The sequence below is a fragment of the Podarcis erhardii genome, assembly GCF_964252035.2.
Source record: "Podarcis erhardii genome assembly, chromosome: 17".
Lineage (NCBI taxonomy): Eukaryota > Metazoa > Chordata > Lepidosauria > Squamata > Lacertidae > Podarcis > Podarcis erhardii.
In genome coordinates, this window is record NC_138515.1 from 2587420 (window position 1) to 2610596 (window position 23177).

A 23177-nucleotide genomic window follows, 5' to 3' on the forward strand; every position below is an offset into this window, starting at 1 on the left:
GCTAGAGCCTCCAAGGGAATAAAATGCAGTCACATTCTCAAGATGTTATCTTCCAGCTGGGAGAGATCTTCAGCTCCGACAAATGTCTCAGGCTCCTGAAGTCTGCCTGGGGCCTAGTTACCCAACCTCTGCTTTGAATGCTTGCGGTTTGAACCCAGGGTTAGAACTGTCAAAATCCAGCTCCTCCATCATTCACATACCTCTCTGCATTGCAGCAGCCTCTCCTTCCAGCCCAGACAAGAACCCAATTATGTTTTCTACAGTGGTTTGTGGCTCTGCTTGCCCCGCCATGACTCCACAACAGCCACTCAATTTACTGCTTTGCTTCCTTGCCTCAGCACATTTCCATGCTTGCACAAAGTACAAATGGCACCATCAGCCCCTCCTATAGACCAATTACACTTGCACCAGAAGAACTTCCTGCTGTAAAACCCAAGAATTTTAAAACAGTCCATGGGCAAGCAAGCGAGATTGATAGCTTCTTAGGCTTCAAAGAGATTCTAGAGCTTGCCATGTCTGAGAGTCAGTGGAGCCCAAATCACCACGTCCCCATCAATGGATGCTCCAGCACAGCAGAAGCAACAGCCTCCTGTGCAATCAGCCTGTTCCCCCATTGGTTATAAATAACTCTGCAGCCGTGTTAGAAACTGAGTTATGAAGGCTAGGAGCTAAATGGCACCTTAAACCTAGGTTATGGGCGCAACAAAGGAATGGCTAAGCACACTTTTTTATAACAATACAAAGCTGAAGATGGCCTAGTCCTTCCCCTGCCCACCCCCTAATATTCTTAAGAGGGTCTCTTCTCCAGTCTTCAGAGAGTAGCTGGAAGTGAGGAGGCAGAAAAAAGTCCTCCTTTCTTTCCACTCCGCAGTTTTAATCTGAAGTCTTAGGCACAGTTCTGCGCCCAGAGCTCAGAAACCTCTTGCACTAATGAAATTCCCCGTCACAAAATGTGCTTAGAACAATGGGTGTTTTGAACACTGCTCCGCAGTTTCTTCATGTTCCCCAAACAGATCTGGGCATGCACTAGCCAGATGGGCTTTGCAGTGTACTGCTTGCCTTCCAAAGGGGCATTACCACACAAGCTAGGGGTCTGCTTTAAGACATGTGCAGCAGCTGCACCCCGAATGCCTCTGAGCCTATGCAAAGTGTCATCAGGCTTCCAACATTTCCCACACAGAGTAATTAGACTATACCACTTCCAGGCCAAAAGGCAGAGCTTCTGGGTTAAGTGCAAATCCCACCCTCCCATGTCTGAAACACAGAGGGTGGGGAAGACAAACACACACACTGGACTTACTTGGGCCTTTTATTGTCACTTTGAGCTCTCCGCTGCCAGCGCCTTTTGTGTAGACCTTGAAATCTGCTGTCTCCTTCACTCGGACACCTTTGGGCTGGAGGCCTCGACCCACGGCCCGGCAGGCATTTGGGTTGCATGCTGTAGCAGCAGAGAGAGGGTGAGCGTCCCTATCGAGTCCAAGTAGAACTCCAGTTTTCCCAACTGGGTGGGTCTTTGCCATCATTAACACGCCAGGCATTCAACTAGCTCCACCCATGAGAGGGAGGCCGGATCTCAAGCCCATAGACTGCTCCCCTGGACAGAAGCAACATGCACCCTTGCCACAGGTCCCCACCCACACCTGCCAAGAGTGAAATACCATTGGCCCTGGATCCAGGCGCCGAGCAGCTGGGAGGAGATGAGTGCCAGCAGAGATCCAGGGAGATGGCTCTTCAGAGGAAGAGAGGACAGAGCAGAGGAGAGCTGGGCCAGGACAGGTGGAGGTAGGCAGAGAGGAGAGGAGAAGCGTTAGGAGCAGAACAAAGAACCACCCCCCTTCTGGTCACAAAGAGGAAACCAAGCAGCAGCAGTGGTGTTAAGGTTAAAAGAGACCCCACCAACAAGCCCCGTGCCAGATGGGAGACTCACCCTGGCCAATGGTGACCGTATATGGGCTGCGGGGGATGGGGATGCCCCCAAAGGTGATGTAGATGGTGTAGGTGCCCTCCAGAGTGGGCTTGTAGGTGCAGCGATAGGTGCTATTGCCTTTATCCTCCAGCTGCTGCTCCACTGTCCCTTTCTTGCCAGTCGGATCTTGGATGATTACCTCGATTTCCCCAACACCAGCACCTGGGGGGAGGGATTAGGGTAAGATGAAGAGAGGCAGGTGTTAGGTGGAGATAGTGCATGCAACCTTAAGTATTCAATTACAGGAAGGCCTTTGATCTGGACCAAGAACACAGCAATGAGTTTCCAGGGAAAAGATTAAGCCCTGCACAGCTCCTTGGCATTTTCTGCCATTAGCAGTGCTATGCAAGAGCAACATTATACAAGTTTTGCTTGCTCTATTTAATTTACGTAGGAATTGCAGGTTTCTTGGGGCAGCAGCTTAAGAACAGAATTCAAGTGCTATTTATACTGCATCCCTACCTTCCATGCTTAGTGCACCCTGTAGCCATGCACCTAGCAATTAAAGACATTTAAGAGCAGCCTTAAAGTTTGTTTGCAGCTTCTTTCTAGCTAGTGGAGAAAACACCACAATGTCCCCAAGTTAAAACTTTGCTATGTTTCAGCCTTTGGTAACAGACCCATTTCTGAAAGCAAAGAAATGGAAGATTTGTTTGCTACAGTTACTGTGGGCTGCAAGTTATGCTCTACTTAGCACTGGATAGGCTTCAGCTAGGATTTAGTGGGAGACCTTTCATGCTTGGAAGATGAGGCCAACAATTCAGACAGACTTGCTTAGGCAGCAACTAGTCTGGAAGCAAAGGTACTCATCTTCAGCCTCAAGAGTCAGCCTCAAGAGTTCAGAGGAGACTGTTCTAACATCCAGCTATAAATAAAAATGAAACGCCAAGACAAGAGACCAATTGTTTGCAAAGGGCTGTTGGGACAAGGAAGTTGCCTTTTGCCTGAAGGGAGAAGAGCCGAGAGTTTCAAGGCAGGCAAGGAGAGAGGGTGACATTCCTGGATAAGAGAATCAAGGATGACTGATCTCAAAGCAAGCTCTACTGTGTACTCTGAATCATTGTTTTGTTTCATATCCTGCCACATTGAATACAATATTACTCAGGGCAGTTCTGAATTCACAATTACACATATGAAAGTTAAGAACACGTGGAATCATGAAACTGTATATTCCTAATATAAATGTCTGATCATTCTGCCCCCTACTCTATGGCATGCTGAAGCAACAGGCATAAACTTCACCAAAATGTTGACCAACTAAGGCCTGGACAGCAGGCCTTAGTTCCTCCAGCCACAGCCTACATTGAAGGAGTCAGAGTGGGGCTGTTAAGCCAACTAAGCTGCCCTCCTCCACGGACAGCCTTAGGCAAGCTACTCACTCACAATCTCTTCCTTTTGGTATTCACTCAAAAATGCTATGTGTAGCCTGACTTGTTCCCAACTTGGAAGCCCACCTACCCAGAGCTGTTAGTCTCTGCAGACATGATGCTTTGACAAGCAACTCCGAAAGCAGGAGAGCTAGAAAGGTTCCACTTTGGCGAGAAATTGAAGCCTCCAACACAATTACTCAGTTCATAGTGAGAAAAGTTCTCCAACAACAGTTTATTCATTCCCAACAATTCAGGTGTCCCCAACACAGTACTCCCTCCCCCCCCCAGTGTTGCTGGACTGCAGTTCCCATCCTCTGACCATTGGGGCCAAGAATGCTGGGGCTGATGGGAGCTGTGGTCCTAGAATGCACCAGGTTGGGGAATGGTGGCTAAACTATTTATAACAAGTTTCTAAGAAACCAGCCAACTACGTCATTTGCTTTCAAGCTGTGTCCAGGCTTCAGCTGGCCAACACCCTTCCACCCTCTCAGAACCAGCACCCCGCCCCCATCCACTGACCAGCAGTGAAGATCTCAAAGTAGGTGGTCTTGTTGGCAATGTTGCCCACAGGCTCCAGGCCAGGACCCTGGGCAGTGACCTTGCTGGCATCCCCGTGCGATTTGTCCACATTCACCTCAAAGGGGCTCTTGGCAATGTGCTGCCCAGCAAACAGTACCGTCACCTGGAGCAAAAAGTGAAGGTCATCAAATGTTGATCACTGAGATGAAGGCCCAGTTCCAGAATTTTCTCCCAATCACCTACACGATATACAGACTCTTACCTTGTGGATTCCTGTCACCTTTGGCACATACCACACAGAGAACGTCCGGTTCTTGTCATTGTTGGCAATGACCTTCGCCTTGAGGACAGACAGAGGAAGTTCAGTAGTGGTTGGCATTGTACAACCCACCCAAAACACCCCCCATAACTCTTCCGCCTCAATGCCTGGCCATCCAGACCTCCAAGGACACACTCCCAGAGGGACTCACTTCTTCCCGATGTCCAGCAGGGTCCTCCACATAGACTAGCACTTCTCCCTGGCCAGCACTGATCGTTTCAACGGTGAACTCTGCCTTCTTCTTCACCATGTTGCCTGTGGGCTCAATGCCTGTGAAATGATCAGACACAGTAGTAACTGTACCACCCCCTGGCCCATGATGCCATCAATTTGTACAGCAGTGGTTCTAGCATCACCTCCACTGTACAGCCTGGATGACCTCAGGAAAGCCAACACATGCTAGCTAGAGCTGATGGGAGAGCCACAGAGATGGTACAGAGCAAACCATCACAAGGCGATCACAGGGTGTTGCAAGGAAGAGGTTAAAAAAGCATAAAGGTAAAGGGACCCCTGACCATTAGGTCCAGTCGTGGCTGACTCCGGGGTTATGGCGCTCAATCTCACTTTATTGGCCAAGGGAGCCAGCGTACAGCTTCCAGGTCATGTGGCCAGCATGACTAAGCTGCTTCTGGCGAACCAGAGCAGCGCACGGAAACGCCGTTTACCTTCCCGCCAGAGCGGTACCTATTTATCTACTTGCACTTTGACATGCTTTCGAACTGCTAAGTTGGCAAGAGCTGGGACCGAGCAATGGGAGCTCACCCCATCACGGGGATTCAAACTGCCGGCCTTCTGATCGGCAAGTCCTAGGCTCTGTGGTTTAACCCACAGTGCCACCCAAGTACAAACACCTTTAAGTCGAGCCCTATGAGGCAGCTATTCTATTCACGATACCCTGGGTCCCCAGAGATTGTTGGGCTACTACTCCCATCATCCCATTGGCTAAAATAGCAGGATTATGGAAGCTGCAGTCCAACCACATCTGGGGACCCAAGGTTGAAGAACGCCGTCCCAGGAAAGATCCCTTGTCAACACCCACCTGCCCCCACTGTGGTCAATCTCCCAATTGTTTAAGAAGTCCTGGACTCACCTGGGCCATAAGCTCTGGCTTTCTTGGGGTTCAGTTTGGGCCTAAGGGGGGCTCCTGGCTTTAGCTTAGCTTTGGGGAACTGGGAGAGGTATGTCATGACGGAGTGCTCATCAACATTGGGGTCCACAATCTCTTCAGGAGTGATCACCTACAGAGGAAAGAAGGCAAATAGCTGGAGACAGCAAAGAAGAGCCAAATTTACCTCTCACACGCCAGGAGTCAAGTACAGAGCAGGCACAGGATGCAGCCTCCCAAGAAGCCCAGTGCTTGTTTTTCAAAAAGCAGACTTCTAGCCCTAAAGGCTGCAGAGGGGGCCCTAGAATGTAACTATTTTAAGCATTTCTGGGAAATCTAAGCAGCATCCTGGGGTGGGGGTCAAGGGATAACACACCTTCGGACTCTACATTGCTCACTTGCCCCTGGCCATAACTGGAAGCAGTAAACACTTTTGCCAATACACCTACCCATAGCAGAGTTCAGCTTAACACAAAGTTCTGTATAGCACAGACCAAGTATCTGTGCTGCTTACCTGTGGGATGCCCAGCCAGTCATCCGCTTGCTGCATGGCCTCCCGGGCATTGTTGACAGGTTTGCTAGCATCCCACGAATCCCAGTCAGGGCACAGACCTATTTGAGAGAGAGTCCCAGCTCTTTGTCAGTCACACACAGTAGTGACACTTCCTCCATACAGATCTCTGGAACAGTGCTCTGGGGCACTGTAGCATCCGTCCACAACATAAGGTAGAAATAAAGCCAAAGGAGCAGGCATCCAGCACAGGCCACTCCAACACAGGCATCCCAAACCCTCAGCGGAATATTAGACCCAGGGCCAAGATGGAGTTGGCATCAATGACAAGGATAGCCAATGCTGGTGCCCTCCAGATGATGATGTACTCCAACTCCCATCAGCCCCAGCCAGCATGGCCACGGTCAAGGATGACAAGAGTTGTAGTTCAGAAACATCTGAAGGGATCCTAATTGGCTACTCCTGATCTATGGGTCAACTAACACAGGAAGTAGTGCTGGCCTCCAGCACCCATGTGAGCAAGTCAGAAGAGCCCTCCTGCAAACCTCTCAAGTTCACCCTCCCAGCCCCACATGAACAGTGCTGCTCCTTCGCTTACCTGGGGCACAGCTGTCAACAAGAGCGCCTAGTGCCCGGCCGCTCTGCCAGTCCTTGCTGAAGTTGGTGATGGGCAATTGAGGCAGTTTGTTTTGGATCCAGCCCAGCAGTCGCTGCTTGGGGGTTTGTTTCTTGGCCTCTTCGTCATCTTCCTCATCCCACATGGGCATGGAGATAGAGTAGTGCAGGATGAGCGTCCAGATCAGGCCCAGGATCAGCTTTAGATTCCCATCCACGATAGCTTTGCTGTCTGAGAGTCAGAAGCACAGTTCAGCATTCGCAAAAGAGGACAGTGGTCTGGACTTTCAGGGAAGACGAGCCCCACTCAGAAACATCCTAGGCCTTCTCCCCTCGGAATTCTCTCCTTTAGTAGGAGGAAGGCCAGTCTCTACACCAAAGGAAACCCAAGAGGAAGCCTGCAGGCAGTTTCCACCAAGTAATAAGTCCACTCCCTCATTTTCTCACCTCAATAGATCCCAGACCTACAGAACAAGCTTCTAGCAAGAGACTCTGCCCTTAGAGGCCTGAAGAAGTTGGTGGGAGGGATTTTGTTGAAGAATGGCCATAATTTGACTGCAGGTAACATGTTTGAAGAAACTTAAAAATGATTTTTAAAGTGGCCTGTGTGTGCTGGTTATTACCATGCCTTTTTCACTCATTGGCCACTCCCTGTCACTTTAGACGCCATCATTGCCACCAACCATGTACAAAGAATGGCTTTCCTTTATACAGTCTCAAGTCTCTTTGGTAGTGTCTCTTCCACATCTACACTTCCTAACCTTATCTGAAAATAACAGTGACAACAGAAAATAAACAAGTTGCAATTGATACTTGACGTATTGTTCTTGCTGCGGGTTCTATTTATTATTTTTATCCCCTGCTTCATCCAGGGAATTTTGGGTGGCATACATGGTCCATACTCCCTCAAGTTTCATTACAACAACCCTGTGAGGTAGTTTTGGCTGTGAGGGAATGATGGTCTCAAGATCACCCAGTAAGCTTTCATGACTGAGTAGAGATTTGAATCTGATGCGAATACAGTTCTCCAGCCACTCAGGATGGCAGTCAAACTTTATGCAAACTAGTTTAAAACCTGATAAATCTGAAAGCACCAGAAGCTGAATGGACTGTACTGAGCTCAGTGGCTATAGCTTTGCTTCATTTTCTCCTTTTCCTTGCAAAGGGTGGTGACAACAATGCCCCCCTACTTTGGCAACATGACAGTGAGATGAGTATTACTGTAGCTGTGAATCAGACTCAGGTACACGTCCTTGGAAGTAAGGAGCCACCGGCATTATACACTATATAAAGTTGTATCACTTTCAACAGTCATGGTACATCCCCCTGAGAATCCTAGGAAATGACGTTTGTTAAGGATGCTGTTGCATGACCTCATTTCCCTCACAGAGCTACAACTCCCAGAGTTATTTGGGAAGAAGGATTGACTGGTAAACAGTAGGTCTGTGAGGGGAATAGTGATCTTAGCGGCCTTAACAAACTACAGTTCCCAATATTCTTTGGGGGACACCATGACTGTTAAAGTGGTATAAAAGTGTCTGCCCCTGTACCTAACAGCCTTTTCCCTTAGAATATTGGAAATACTTGAAACAGGTCATAAGAGTCATTCTCTCCCTTGCCCTCCTCCTGAGGTAAAGTCGACTGTATCCAGGGATACTTCAAGAGGTGATGCCCAAACTCTAGATTGCCCTCAGCAGCTCACCCTATCTGGTGCCAACCCTTAATTGAGTTTCAGGGACTAGGTAAACATCATTTTATTTGCACAGGCCTTTTAATTTGTTTTGTTTTAATAACATTATCTGCTTGCAGTTCAGTTCATTTTAACGGCTACAGCATTTTTGCCACAAATTTAAGTAAAGGAATGCTAAAACACAAAATTATTACCAGTGAGTCTATTCAGGAGCAAGTCAACAAGTGCTGAAAAAATCCAGTACTAAACATGCATGTGTAAAATGGCCCCCACAGTTAGGCCCAGTTTTGCTACAAGGCCATAAAGAAATGCAGCCGATGAAGCCTGGGGGTGGGGGGAGAGCTATGTTCTTCTGCCCCATGCCCTTTGTTGGCCCCACTTTATTTATTTCTATGCCCATATATGTATCTCTTATGTAGATTCTCCTACAATTTTTGTTTGCAACATACTGCCATGAATCCCACAGTATGTGGGCTGTTACCAAACATAGATTTTTGTTACCTTGAGGTCTTGAAGCAAGAAAAAGCAGAAATGTTGCAAAGCAAAAGCATCACTCAGGCAGCCCTTAATTCAGGTGTTCTGCTGCGCTGACTGCGTGCCGGACGACTCAAAAGAAGAAATTGGCGAGTCAGAAGAAGTCATGGAGGGAATTTGGAGCAAAGGAAGATAGGGATGGGAAGTGTACATGTGGAGGAGACACTACCCAAGAGCCACTTGGTGAAACTGTATGAAGGAATCCCACCCTTTGTATATGGTTAGAAACAACAGAAGAGAAAGCAGCAGCAGCAGCAGCAGCAGAAAGAGGCCTGGCCAGGATTGCGCAGCAGCAGATTGATGTAAACACACCAGATTCAGGGAAACAAAGAATTCCTTCAATGCACTGGCCTCCTGCCAAGATTAACCTCTCCAGAGACTAGACACAGCAGCTGAAAGGGGCCCAACTATTCTCCCTCAGCTCAGGTTCAGACAAGTCTTAAGCAACCTTCCTCTAAACCCCAAGGGTAGGCAAGCTGGATAAAGCTGAACTCCCACAGGCTCTAAGGAACAGCCCAAGGCCCTGCCCTGTATTCCCTTGCCTTCAGTTGTGGCACCACCATTATGGGATTTACTCCCAAGGGAGACCCACCTGGCCTAGTACTGGTTTGCCTTTTTTTCAGCAGGCAGTGAAGACCTGGCTATTTTCAATGTCAGCATTGTACTGCTTGACTATTGCTATTTATTATGCATTCTTCTGCTTTAAATGCATTTGATGTTGTGCATTCTTTTATTCTATTTTTTTTTTTAAGCCAGTGTACAGATCCTATGGGTTCCGGAGCACAAGGTATGAAGGAAGAATCAACCTCCAGATACAAAGTGAAAGAGACTGATGAAGATCAAGGCAACAGAAGAGAATCTAGAATGAATTCAAAGCGATGGTCTAGTCTCAGAAGCACAGAACCTGTTCCTAGGTGTAAGATGGAAAATCTGAGGGGCAGGGTGGTTCCCCAAGCCAACCATTTGACTCCCAACATGGAAGTGGAACACCATGTCCAAGACATCACCAAGCCAAGCACATCCTTAAGTGCCTTATGTGGTGAACTACAGTGGCACCTTGGGTTAAGAACTTAATTTGTTCTGGAGGTCCGTTCTTAACCTAGAATCATAGAGTTGGAAGAGACCATAAGGGCCATCGAGTCCAACCCCCTGCCAAGCAGGAAACACCATCAGAGCACTCCTGACATATGGTTGTCAAGCCTCTGCTTAAAGACCTCCAAAGAAGGAGACTCCACCACACTCCTTGGCAGCAAATTCCACTGTCGAACAGCTCTGTCAGGAAGTTCTTCCTAATGTTTAGGTGGAATCTTTTTTCTTGTAGTTTGGAACCATTGCTCTGTGTCCGCTTCTCTGGAGCAGCAGAAAACAACTTTTCTCCCTCCTCTATGTGACATCCTTTTAAACCTGAAACTGTTCTTAACCTGAGGTACTACTTCTGAGTTAGCGGAGTCTGTAACCTGAAGCATTTGTAACCTGAGGTACCACTGTACTCTGATTTTCCAATAAAGGACAGCATACAAATGTAATAAATAATTCCTGCAGCTGCACAAACACAAGAAGGTGGTTTTCACTGAAGTGGGAAAAGGCTTCTCGCAAGTGCATGTGGGGTGTGGGTGGGTGTGCATGCAACAGAAGTCATAAAAATTACTGAAGAAACCTTCCAGTGGTTTGAGGTCAGGTTTTCAGTGCCCTTTACATTTATATAGAATCATAGAACAGCAGAACTGGAAGGTAGCCCAAGGTCATCTAGCCCAACCCTGTGCAATGCAGGAATCTCAACTACAGCATCCCTGACAGCCTCCCCCAAGCTGAAGGCAGCCCTGTATCAGGAAGTTTCCAGTGTTTGATGTTTCATTGTGTTTTCATATGTGTTGGAAGCCACCCAGCGTGGCTGGGGCAACCCAGCCAGATAGGCGGGGTATAAATAATAATTTATTTTATGCTTAAAGACCTCCAGTGAAGGAGTCTACATGCTCCTCCACCCCATAACAGTAGGGGGAAGCAGAATTATGAAAAATGGTTTAACTTGCATAATTTAGACAGGTTAGTTGTCTTTTTGGTATGGAAAACAAGCAACTCTGTTTTATGGTCCATGAAGGAAGAAATTAAGTATCTGGCACCTTCTGGAAGAATATACTTACATGCTTACAGGGAACGTGCTTGTGGCTAGGGACCCCCACAGTGACAGGACCATGCATGTGTGTTTTGTTGCATATGCTATGGAACTGTTTTTTGCTACAACAGGGTGCGGAATCTCAGGCTCAAGGGCCAAATGTAACCCTCAAAGCGCCTCTGTCTGCCACTGAAACTCAACAGGTACTGGATGGAGAAGAGAGTGTGTTTGTAGATACAGTGGTCTCTCTGGATACGAACGGGATCCGTTCCTGAACCCCGTTCGCATCCTGAAGTAAACGCAAGATGCGACTGTGCGTGCACGGGTTGCCGCTTCCGTGCATGAAGTCATTTTGAGCATCTGTGCATGTGCGAGCAACAAAACCTGGAAGTAACGTGATCCGTTATTTCCGGGTCGCCGCGGAGCACAACCCAAAAATATTCATCCTGAAGCTACTTCAACCTGAGGTACGACTACTAGCCTAGTGTACAAAGCTAAATTTTACATTTGCTGCTCTGGCCCCACCTACCAGTTCCATGAGGCTCCCATAGTTTGGCTAGATGGGAATGTGGCCCTCGCGGTGAAAAGGGATCTCCCTCCCTTGAACTACAGCTTCCTAGCATCCACACATGTGCTACTGCCACACAATATACACACTTGGACCCAACAGGCTGCAGCCCATTTCCTACCCAAGCAGTCTGTGGCCTCCAAGTAGTTAACATGACACAACCCTCAACAGTATTAGAGGGAGCTGCTATTCTCCCTCCTCTGCAGCAGATTGCAGGATCTGGTTACAGGTAACATGGAGTGAGTACCATCCTGAAAAAAGGCATTTTCCAAGCTTCCCTCTGCATTCTTCCCTCCCCATCACACACACTTTTACTTTTGCCCTCCATATCCACTGAGCCCCATAGCAGCTGGGAGCATTCAAAAGGGCAGGCGTCAGGGCCAGTCGCAAAGCTGGAGAGGAGCATTCAACACTGTCGAGCTGAATAAGCTGTAAACTGCAGAACAAGCATTATCAAAGAGGACAGGAGGGCCAAAGGGAATCTAAGACCCAGAGGCCACTGAGATTCACCCACATTAGGCCACATGCCCCCTCCCTCCCTGGGAGCAGAGTCCCAGTCAAGGCTAGAGCAGCTGGGATGGGAGCCCCTTCCCATTAGCTCTCATGCGCTTGAGCTTTTGTTATTGGAGTGCCAGAGCAGATGCATCCCTCTGGCAGGGTTAAATACGCCATGCTTTCCCTGCCCCTTTTTTTCCCTGGGTGGTGATGGGGGGGGGGGAGGAACAGGGAGAAGGCAAGCCATCACATCCCAGCCACCTCCCCACCCGGCTCTGCACCGCCCACCCAGCCACAGAGCAGACCGCTCCAGCATTTTTTAGCCTTATATGGAGTGGCCGGCAGGCAGCAGCTCCTCTGTCCCAACAGGATTCTCCTTCCAGGGGGAGGGAAAAGAACGCCCCCTCCACATGTTTGGCCTGGTCCCTCCCTCTCTGCCCGCCTTTCCTACATCCTGCCTCTCTGTGAAGAGGAGCAAAAGACCTGCCCAGCCCATCCTTCTCCTCTCCCCAACCCAAGGAGGAGGAGGAGGAACAGACAGGCACACCCAGGCACAGGGCTACCCATCTCTAGCCTACAGGCATGGTTATGGTGTGCGCACGCCCTTCCACTTCTCAGCAACTGCTGCCAGACCTTGTCTGAGTCAGAGTCTGTGGCCCAGGGACTGACTCACTGCATTGACGGGCAGCGCAGGATTCTCATCTCCCACTGTCCTCAGGGTCTTCTGCAGGCTCCAGGGGGAGTCAAACAGAGCAGGGGGTAGAACCCTCTGTCCAGCTCTTGCTGGACCACAACTCCCACCCTTCTTGACCTCACTGGGTAGAGTAGATGCAAGTTGGAGCTGAACAACATGGGGCCCGTTTAGAGCCTCACTTACAGGGAGCTGGAATGAAAGCCAGTATCCCTTCGGTGGGCCTTATCTTCCCATACAGTACAGCTTTACAAGTGTTACACACAGCCACCACATTGCTGAATATCTAGCAAGTTTACCACAGCAGTCAATCTAATCCAGATTTTCCTATCATTACCAGCTCACAACCGTGTAGAGCACACCCAGACAGATACACCAAGAGGGTTTCATCAACAGAGTGGTCCCTGCAGCAACGTACATGGGCAGCTGCCAGAAATAGGCAATAGGGAACTTTTTGAAATAATAAAAAACCCTGCAGCTTCAGGATAATAGGTGGTTTTGTACCTCTGGATAGTGACCGGAACAACTACTTAAGACTTTGAGGTACTCAAAGTAACTAGGCCTTTGAAAGCTGTCTCTGTATTACAAGGTGTGTTACCCCAACTTTACCCCAAGATATAGAGTTCCTGGTCAAGTGGACAAGGAACCACACCAGGTCCAACATAAGGTAACACAGGTCTACACCTTTTGTGTAGGATCCACCTAATCATAGCCCACTAGTACTAAGGCCTGCCAGGCATTCAACACGCTGCCACATTTTTGCAACCCTGGGCCAAACATAGCTAAAACAGGAGGTTTATGAAGACGCTGCTGGGTTGTATTTAGCCTGCAGAGTCACAGGCCCAATTTTAGTGAATACAAGGAGCTACATGTGTTGGGATGTCAACACATCCCAGCTGACACCAGGTCTTTACAAACTGATAGTGTGGGACAGAGCAGGAATGAGACCGGGGCATCAGTACAGAAAATACTTTCTGCTTATATTGGCAACATGGATTGACACCAGCCATTCCAGGAGCCAAAGGATAGCAGTAGGAGATGACTGTGGGTTTTAAAAAAAATTATAACAGTATTTAGTCAGTATTTAGTCTTCCATCCAAGTTTGGTCTAGCTGACTTCCTCAACAAAGGGCTATGGGCAAACCCCAACCCCAGAACAGGCTCATGACCCTGAATCAACAGTGGGGATGTCTGGGCCCAGTGAATTGTCTGGCAACAGCAGATGTTTCAGCAGTGCTGTGGCTGAGCAGGCATGATAAATCTGAAGGAGAGGCCACCGGAAGCTCCCTGCAAAAGCAAGGTATGCATAAGCCATTGGTTTTTCTGAAGAGCTAATGAGACATCCAGGATTCCCACATTAATGAGTCAGACCTAAACTAGAATCGGTCACTTCCTCTACCAGGCAATGCAAGAGCCAGGCTGCTCAGGGCCAATGTTACATTGTTCAGAGACACACCCATCCATAGCTTTTACTGCATGGAGTTTTTACAAGCGGAGCCACCACCAGTCAGTCCAAACCTAGATGGCTGGTAAGCTATCCAAAAGGCTCCCTTTGCTGGGACCATAAATGCCAAGCATCCAAGCCAATTCAAGCTGCCCAAGCATGGAAGCAGCTGAGAGTCACCACCCATTTCCAAGAAAAGGCTGCTCCTATTATAAGGCAAAGGGCAATTAACAGTCATTTGCTTTTTTGTATTTCTGCCAAAACAGGAGGTAGTTGAACTTTTGCTTCAGGAGCTAGGGGTCCATGGCAAAGCGAGAGGAATACAAGGATCAGTGAACTGAATGCAATCTTTGCTCAGTACACATAATTCCAATGTGAGATACTATGGTCTAGTTTACATACAGTGTTAAACCATGGTTTAAATAAACCTTAGTTAAGGTTTGGTGTTGCATACAAACCCAGGCCAACACCTTAACTACAGTTAGCTATGGTTTTGTTAGCAAAAATAAGCCATGGTTTGTTGCTGGCTGTTGGTTTACTCACTTTAACTATGGATTAGCATTCCATACAAACCCAGTCAGTTCATTAGTTATAGTTTATGTATGAGCAGCTCCAGATCTATGGAGAGATAAGGAGGCTCTCCCACAAACTGGGTACTGTACTTAAAAGTCTAGCCTACTTAAGGGCCCCATCTGGAGCCATAGCTTCTTTCTGTGTTATTGTTCATCCCCAGCATGTGCCACTGTAGCAATATCCCAGACTACTATCAGACCCTCCAAGTGTCCCCATTTCACCCCAGTTTCTGATTTGACCCCAGAATGTCCCACTTTTCCTTAGGATGTCCTTATTTTCATGGTAGAAATGTTGGATGGTATGTACTAGGGCATTACTACAGCTGGAAGAGCTCAAGAGTCCATCAACTTCCTGACACCTTTCCTTAAGGGAGAATCTTTGCCCAGACTCTGCCCTGACCCAAGATTTACCCCAAAATCAGAGCAGAAAGACAAAGGCTTCCCCTTGCCTCAGGTGCCGGTTGTGGGTTCGAAGGGCTGCCGCTAGTGATCTAGGAGAGAGCAGATATTGGCTCAACCACATCCCACTTCCACTTCTCGGGCAACTTTCCCCCTCAATGTAGCTGTACAGCAATTCAAATTTGATGCGGCCGGTGGGGAGAAAAGGAGAAGACAAAACTGTTTGAGCTTGGAAAATGTGCGTGCGGCGTGTCAGGAGCTCGCTCGACCGGCGATTCAAAAGGCATCTACAAGAAATGGCTCAGCGGAAGGCAAGCGCCTGGCCGCCCCTCCTCCCATTCCTAAATAGTTAACGGGCCTTTCCGAAGCGGAGCGCGCCGGGGTGGGCCGGGCCAGAGATGGAGGAGGGCGCGCGGGGCGGAGGGCGCAGCACCGCGAACCGAGGCCCGGCTGAAGGAAAGGGGGCTTCCCCCCTTTTTTGCAGACTCCAGACAAAAAGCCTGAAACCGGAGCCGCCTCCTGCCACCCTCCCCGCCACGCCCAGATGCAGCGTCCTCCCGCCCGCCCGCCAGGCCTCTTCGCTTTCCGCCCCCCTGCAACTCACGCGCGACTCTCCCCAAAAGGCACCCCAGGACTACAGAAATGGGACCCCCAACTCCGAGGCGGCCCCGATCCGCCGCCAGCGGTCCTTCTCCCCCCCGCCCAACCCCGCGAATCCACGCACGCCCCCTTCGCGGGAGGGGCCAAGCGCGCCCCTCTCCTCTTCACCTGGGCCTCGCCATCTAGAGGCGAGCGGGGTGCCTTTCCAGTCTCCCCCCGCCGTACGAGACAAACTTGGGTGCCGCCCCGCCTCCTCCAAAGACCCCGCACTCCCCCACTTTTAGGATGCCCCCTTCAGGTCCCCTTTTCGCCCTCTCTGCCCCCCCCCGCTCCCCCTCCCCTCTTTCGCTGGGACTTACCGATGGAGACCAGCTTGATGTTCTCTCTTTCCAGAAACTCCAGCGCCACCGAAACGTTCTCCAGCTGCATCTGCCGGAAAGTGGGGCGCGTGTTGTACTTGCGCCCCATCTTCTTCTGGCTCAGCACCTCGAGCAGCGCGATGAGGCGCAGCCCGTCCCCCAAGTCCGTCTGCAAGTTGGCGATGCGCTTGTTGACGCATTTCAGGTGCTCGTTGCACCAGCGCGTGAAGGTGTTCTGCTGGATCTTCTTCCAGGGCGCGTCCTCCGCCAGGTCCTTCTCGGTGGCCGGCATCTCGGCAGCGACCTCCCCCTGGATGCTGCTGCTGCTGTTGCTGCCGCTGCCTGCTCCGCCGCCGCCGCCGCCACCAACGCCTCCCGCTCCTGCGGCCTGATGGAGTCGCGCTTGAGAGCCGCTCATTATAACGGCTGGGCTCGGGGTGGGTGGGACCCCGGCGCTGGGTAGGTTGGGCCCGGGATTAAAGGCGCAGGATCCTGCAGAACAAGAGAGGAGAGGGAGGCGGTGAAGTTAGGCGCGGCCAAGGGCGCACGGCGATGCTCGCCGAAGAGCCAGGCACACGCCCACCTCGGGGGCAGCAGCGACTGGGCTCCAAGGAGGGCAAGGCGGTAGCAGCAGCCCCACAGAAGCGGCGACCGCCTCCAAGCTGCGCGCACCTCCAGGGGCTGGTAGTCGGGCGGGCGGGCGGGCGGGCGGGGCAGGAAGGAATCCCCAGACCCGAGGCTTCTGCAGTCCTGTGCACGCTCACTTGGCGCGCAATCCCAATTGGGAGTGCGGGGGTGGAGTGGGATCTACTCTTGAGTAAGTTTATATATATAGGCAACAGCTGCAAAAGTGCCTAGCCCACTTAAAGGTGGGTCAGCGAGCTTAGGGAGGGGTCCTGAAAAAGGAGTGAAGCGGAAGATCTGCTAAAAGGGACACGGCAGCCCAAGGAAGCCTCCATGTGCAGAAGCAGTGTACCTGCGAGGAGGAGGGGGGGCGCGGTTGGCGGGTTGCCCGGGCGAGGGCTTCCCGGAGGCTACTTTGGGAAGCAGGGTGGACGAGGCCCTAAACCTCTCGGGTCCCTCTTCTGGAGCATATGGGCCTGGAATTGCAGGGTGCCAAGGCCTTTCCTTTTCGCGGGGCCCTTTGGCGAGGGGAGGGGGGGGCGTTGCTTGGGAATTGCAGACGCTGCCAGACCAGCTCGCTCACCCCACACCTTCGAAAGAGGCGCGAGAGCAGCTGGGGAAAGAGTGGGGGGCGCGCCTTCCGTGGGGCCTCCTTCTCTCCCCCCCCCGTGCCCACCACTTCCTTTTTAAAAGTGAGGATCTCGGGCACCAGGCGCTGTGGGGGATGCTGTGGGGGCAAGGCGGGAGGAAAGGTGCCCTCGCCCTGGAAGGCCCTGATCCCGGCTGTTCTCTCTGTCTCCCGCACACACCCCGCCCCAGAGAAGGAAACGAGACTTGCCCCATGAGGGAGGCAGCTCTGAAGCGGGGGGATTCTGCGGTGAGCCCCCCTCCCCAAGCTGGAAGGCGCCGGAGAAATGCCTCCGGGCTAGGAAGCGCGCGTCTCCCGAATTCCTGCGCAATGAGGCCCAGCCGGCGGGAGCTGCCCCTCGCCTGCCCCTCCTGCCGCCCCCCGGCCGGCCCTGCGCCTCTTTTGCCTCGACTGGGGCTCTGGCCGCCCTGGGTGTCTCCTCTTCCTGGGAGGGGTACGGTCCAGGGTCTCTCTCTGTGTCTCCCTCCTTCTCGCCCTCGACACCGCACGGCGACAGGGCCGGTCTCGGCTTGTCATCTGCTTGCAGCTGCTCGCCCGCCCGCCTGCCCGCCTGCCTTCCCTCCGCTGCGCGCCCTCTCCGACACCTACACGGCTGAGCTGCTGCTCTAGGATCGCTCTGTTAGTAGAGCGAGAAATTCTTAATCTCAGGGCTTCCACAAGAAGCAACCTTCAATTTTTTTAAAAAAAAATTCAAAGATCCTTACCGTGTAAATAATTAAAATACGTGGATATTTGTGCAGATGACTGCACAAACTCCCCCCCCCATAATGTTTATTCAAGTTTTAAATAATGTTTATTCAAGTTGTGACTGCACAAACTTTTGTGCTGCGGGGGGGGGTGCCAGCCCCCCCATGCAGCACAAAAGATTCCTACATGGTTGGGGTCAGACTAGTTGACCTTCGTGCTCCCTTCCTATTTTACAACTATACAAGCCTCCTTGGGCCCACCATACAGAGGGAAGTGGCTTGGGGAGAGGCATTCTGGAGCAGGTTTTATTCATGGCCAAAGATTCCCATTCTCTGCTGAATGGTTTGTGTTGGGTCATCTGTGGTAGAGGCTAGAGTACCTCTGAACATGTGCAAAGGCCACTCTCAGACTGACATAGACACACACATTTGCACATCATGTGCGTTCTAGGGTTAAGGGCCCTGTAATTTTTCAGACAAAAGAGAAACCCTGGCAGCATTGATTTGTAGAAAATTAACTAGACCCAACCAAAAATGGTCTCACATGAAGCCACCAGTTGGCCTATTGTGTGACTTGGCTCAGGTGTTGTCTACTCTGGCTACCTAAGGTCCCTTTGGCTAGAGCTGCCAGGGACTGCACCTGGGCAAGGCATGTCCTGCTGAGCTGCCATCACCACCTGAAGTCATGCCTCTTGGTGTCGCCACATCACTGCTTCACTCTTCCCGCTCCACCAACAGTGCTAAGAAGAGCCAAGGAGGTCCATTCTCAGCCGCCTTACTCGTTGACACTGGGCCAGGTGTGTGTGTGTTTTGCCATGGCCTTATCAGTCTGTTCCAACTTGCTATGTCACTCCCATGTCACAAAGCTAAAGAGACGGGGAGAGACCTGAGGGAGGAGATGTGCAGCTACAACCAGGGCCAGCCCTACTATTAGGCAGAGTGAGGCAGCTGGTGCTGGGAGACGGCAAGGCCAGTGCCGGACTTCCAGGAGGCCCTTGGCACAGTGCCATGGATGATGCTTCCTAACAAACACACAGCAGGTTCAAAAAACAAAAACAAACCACCTACTGCAGTGACAGCAATTCTGCAGCCTGTGCATTTTGGGGTAAATTCCGATTGTGAGCAACCACTGTGGAAGGGAGACAATGTTGACTCTCACTCAGAAGCAGCACCTCCACCCACTGCAAAGATGGCCACCCAGAATTCCCATGAGGTCGGAGAGTGGCAGCCCAGCCCAGCCACACGGGTGAGCACATGGCTTCCCAAAACAGGAGTCCCGGGAACTACACTTCCCATCACCCTTAACAAACTACAGTTCCTGGAATAAAGTCACATGCATGTATCTTTGTGCACACTACAGTGTTTTTGTTTTCACAAGAGGGCAATGCCTGGGGGTCTGCAGCTGCCGAACAGCACTTCTCTGCTTAATAAGACTTCCTCAGGTCCCGTGCTCTTTTCCTATAAAAAGATGTGCCGGAGGTCACCTTGTTCTCTGATAATGGCAATGGCACCCACATGAGAGGTGCTGGAACTGAGTTCCAGCTGAAAAAAGCCCTGCTCAGGTCCAAGGTGGAGGGGTGCCTTAACAGAGGGCTGAGTAACCTGCGGCCCTCTCAATGCTGTTGGACTCAAATTCCTATCATCCCCTGCCAGTAGGACAGCCAGAGGATGATGGGAGTTTGAGTTAAACATTGGAGAGCAGAGCATTTCTGTGCATGGAGGGAACCAGGCAGGGTCTTGCTTGTGTATTAACAGCAGTCTTTGGGATGGACAGTTGGAGGACTGTCTTCATAAGAGTCCCTCGTGCTGGAGGAGCAGTGCAACACCTACAAGTGGGAAGTGTTTGTGGTTCTGCCCCAGCTCCCATCTCTGCCCTACTCATTCTCTCAGGCCCTACTGTGATTCAGCAAGCTGCAGTGGCCTAACGGCTTTGTCAAAGCAGCCCCAGCCCCACCCAGACTTCCTGAGACGGGTTTTGAAATTTCTCATTTTGTACCAGCTCCTGTGCACCCCACCCTGGGACTTCCCCATCTTGCAGGGCAGGGGGAAGGTCGTGGGCAGATCAGACAAAGCACTGTGTGCAGTAAGGGGACCCCATTGCTAGAGAAGATTAGAGGAAGTGCTCAAACTCTATCTGGATGGGGGAGACATGAAAACATCTGGCCCTGTTAACTGTGAAGAGATTCCTCTTCTAATTCCAGTTGCCTTGGAGGCTTACTGGAGTGACTCAGTGACGGGGTGGTAGTGGCGAAGGAACACAGCACATGTTTGGTGCCACCAGGGGAGGCTGGTCAGTTAGGGCAAATGGGGCACAGCCTCCCTTGCACATCAGGTGTTGGCTCTGCCTGTCATGGACTCTGGCTCCTTGCCTTCCTCCCTACCCGTCCCCTTGGGCCAGCACCAGCACCGCATGGCACTCAGTATCATTTCCATCCCACAGGAACATGGGTCCCATAGCTCAGTGGTGCAGCACATGCTCTGCACACCCAAGGCCCTGGGTTCAATCCCCGACCTTCAGAAAAGGCTGGGAGAAGGCACCTTGCCTGCAACCCAAGAGAGCCACTGCCAGCCAGCCAGTGTAGGCAGTCCTGTGTTAGACGGACCCACGGCCTGACTTGGTACCAAGCAGGTTCAGACACTGGTTGCAGGGCCAGTCCTGGCATTGGAACATCAACAGGCTCTGACAGGGAGGGGAGGGGCCACTTGGTAGAGCATGAGGGCAGGAGGTGCTGCCTGTGTCCATCGCCTTTCAGCCCATTTCCTGCCCTTGGAGTCGTGCAGCCTGATTTGTTTCTTCACCAGGGCAGGCCGCCTGCTTCAAATCATCTGCACTCCCACTGCAGTGGCCTCGGACAAGCCTATCTTTCTCAGCCTCAGCTTGCTCTCCCTACTTCTGCAATATGGGGAGTAATACTATTGGCCTACCATGCAGGGTTGTTCTGAAAGCGTATGAAGACAAAGTGTGGGATGCTCTGAATGACTGGAGCACGTATAAGTGTTCCTGTCCCCTCCATTTTTCTCCCCAGCTGAAACACGGGTGGGGGTGGGGCTAGCTAGGGAAGGAAAAGGATACGTGGGTGCCCCCTGCTGGTCTAGCCAGGAATTGCCATGCTGCACTTTTGTGTCTCTCTCTGAGAGCTTGGTCCCTTTTAAGAATCAGGCCTGGGGGTTAAATTCCTCACACACAGCCTCTTTGCAGACAAATATGCCTAGAAGTCAGCATTTAACGTTAAATTTGACAGGCCTCGCGCCTGTCTGGAAGGCATTATCCATCTACATAGCAGCATCTATATAGTACATTTCAAGTGCTCAGAGCATATTACATAATGCATTTTCATTAAGTGAGTCTTGCAACCAGTGTGGTGGTGTGGTTAGAGTGTGGGAGACAAGAGTTCAAATCACCACTCAGCTATGAAGCTCACAGGGTGACTTAGGGCCTCTCACTCATTCTTAGCATTTTCTCCCTCACAGGGTTATTGTGAGAATAAAATGGGAAGGGGAACCTATGTCCGCCACCTTGAGCCCCTGGAGGAAAGGTGGGATATCAGTGTAATGCATAAATGGATAAAGTAATAATAAACAATATCTCTACAAGGAAAGCCGGTATCACCTCCCCTATATTCCAAGGTGTGCATATGCAACACTAAGAGTTTATTAGCTTGCCTAGGCTATGAAGTCAGCTGCAGGGATTTATAAGCAAATTATACACTTTGTGTTTAAAACAGACATCAACATGCGGTTAGTTGCTTACAGTTAAAAGGCTAGCCATGCTTACTCAAAAGTAACCCCTACTGATTCAATGGGGCTTACTGTCCCAGGTAAGTGGGATTAGGATTGCAGCCTTAGTCAAATCACTGGTGGCACATACCACAGCATACAACTAATTCATGTTATGCTTGCTTCTTCTTTTTCAGCTAAGTATTTGCGCATGCACACACATTTCTAGATTTGCAGTCCTGGGGGCAGATGTGTGGAGAACCATATTTTGCAATTACTGATGTCACTAGGAACCATTCAATAGCACCCTCTGATAGTGATACAAAATAAAAGTGTATCCACTCTTCTAAGAATGTTGCACTCCTGGTGAAGAGTAGTTTTCAGATTTTAGTAGGCACTTCTTAAAGCACTGTAACCCCTCTGGAAATCTAATTTGTCAGCTAGGGCAGGAGTGGAGGAAGAGGAAATAAATGTGTATCAGGAACAGTCAGTAAGGTTAAAGTGGCTTCCATGTGTCTGAAATGTATGGCTGCTGTTCATGCACACATATCATGGGAACAGATTTCCCCCCAATGTACATTTTGCATGCGGATTGAAGTGGAGAAAAACCACAAGAGTTTAAATGAGCAAATGCACATGCAGCACTTTTAGCTATGAGCAGTATGCAATTATTTAAACAAATGTTGTCCTTGCAACATGAAAACAGTGATCAGAAAAAGATTGGGATCCCATACTGTGTGTTCATGGTTGGAAAGCCTCACCATTTAAACATTTAATATGCACCACTCACAATGGAAACTGCCATGCGTTGGTATTGGAGGAAATTAATTCTTTTCATGCACACAATCATTTATATCCATATTCTGGGTATGCATACTGTATATGGGACTGTGTGTGTGAATTTTATCTGTAAGTTGCTATAGCGGGTGGTTGTCTGTTTGCTGTGTATACATGTGCAAATACATATGCTAAAGTTCTCAGAATGATTCTCAGTAATACACCCCAGTCATGGTGGGCAGGTCAGTGCCTTTTCTGTTGGTGTTGGGTGGCTGGGAGAGACAGTTCTATCAGGGCATTTTTGCATCAGAGCCACTTAGAGGCTTGCAAAGCAGTTTCATTTACCAGCAAAGTGTCTGTTGTTGTGGCAAATGGAGGGATGGGGCAAGTGCTGGTGCACATCTCTGGTCATTGCACCCTGAAGGATCTCTTTCTTTGCCCCCCCCCTTAATGCCAAAATGCAGTGTTTTACTTGCTCTTATTAGCATCTGGGGAGAAAGTAACAGGGTACACTCAGGGATGCCACTGCGATAGAGGCTAAACCTGCTCCCTCTTACCCACACCCTGAATAAGTCACCTGAAGCAGGTGAGTTCCCTTCTCATCTATGTCCCATATTGCCACCTATTTACTTTCTCCCATAGAGGTCCCATAGAAGCCTTTGAGAATCAAGACTGTGCTTATCTACATAGCCCAGCTCCTTCTCCAGAACAGCCCCTCCTCCAAATCTACAGTTCATTTTTTCAGGTCTTGGGACCTGGCTTTCATAAGGAAATAAAATCTTAAATTCCTGAAATCCTGTTCTATCCTGGAGTCCCAGAGCAAGTAAGAATATGTTAGTGAAGAACAAGTAGATA

General features: G+C 50.3%; 1 protein-coding gene across 4 annotated transcripts in view; it reads right to left on the reverse strand.

Annotated features, from left to right (window-relative positions):
- Nucleotides 1-23177, reverse strand: part of LOC309331933 (filamin-A) — an 83588-nt gene that overhangs the window by 52467 nt on the left and 7944 nt on the right. For all 4 annotated transcript variants that reach the window (XM_081844501.1, XM_081844499.1, XM_081844500.1 and 1 more), the window contains exons 2-10: nucleotides 15870-16361; nucleotides 6389-6637; nucleotides 5794-5891; nucleotides 5265-5412; nucleotides 4326-4444; nucleotides 4118-4195; nucleotides 3856-4018; nucleotides 1928-2128; nucleotides 1301-1438 (exon numbers count right to left, since the gene is read on the reverse strand). In XM_081844501.1, coding sequence (XP_081700627.1) covers nucleotides 1301-1438; nucleotides 1928-2128; nucleotides 3856-4018; nucleotides 4118-4195; nucleotides 4326-4444; nucleotides 5265-5412; nucleotides 5794-5891; nucleotides 6389-6637; nucleotides 15870-16361 — 1686 coding nt within the window. The remainder of the gene's footprint in view (nucleotides 1-1300; nucleotides 1439-1927; nucleotides 2129-3855; nucleotides 4019-4117; nucleotides 4196-4325; nucleotides 4445-5264; nucleotides 5413-5793; nucleotides 5892-6388; nucleotides 6638-15869; nucleotides 16362-23177) is intronic.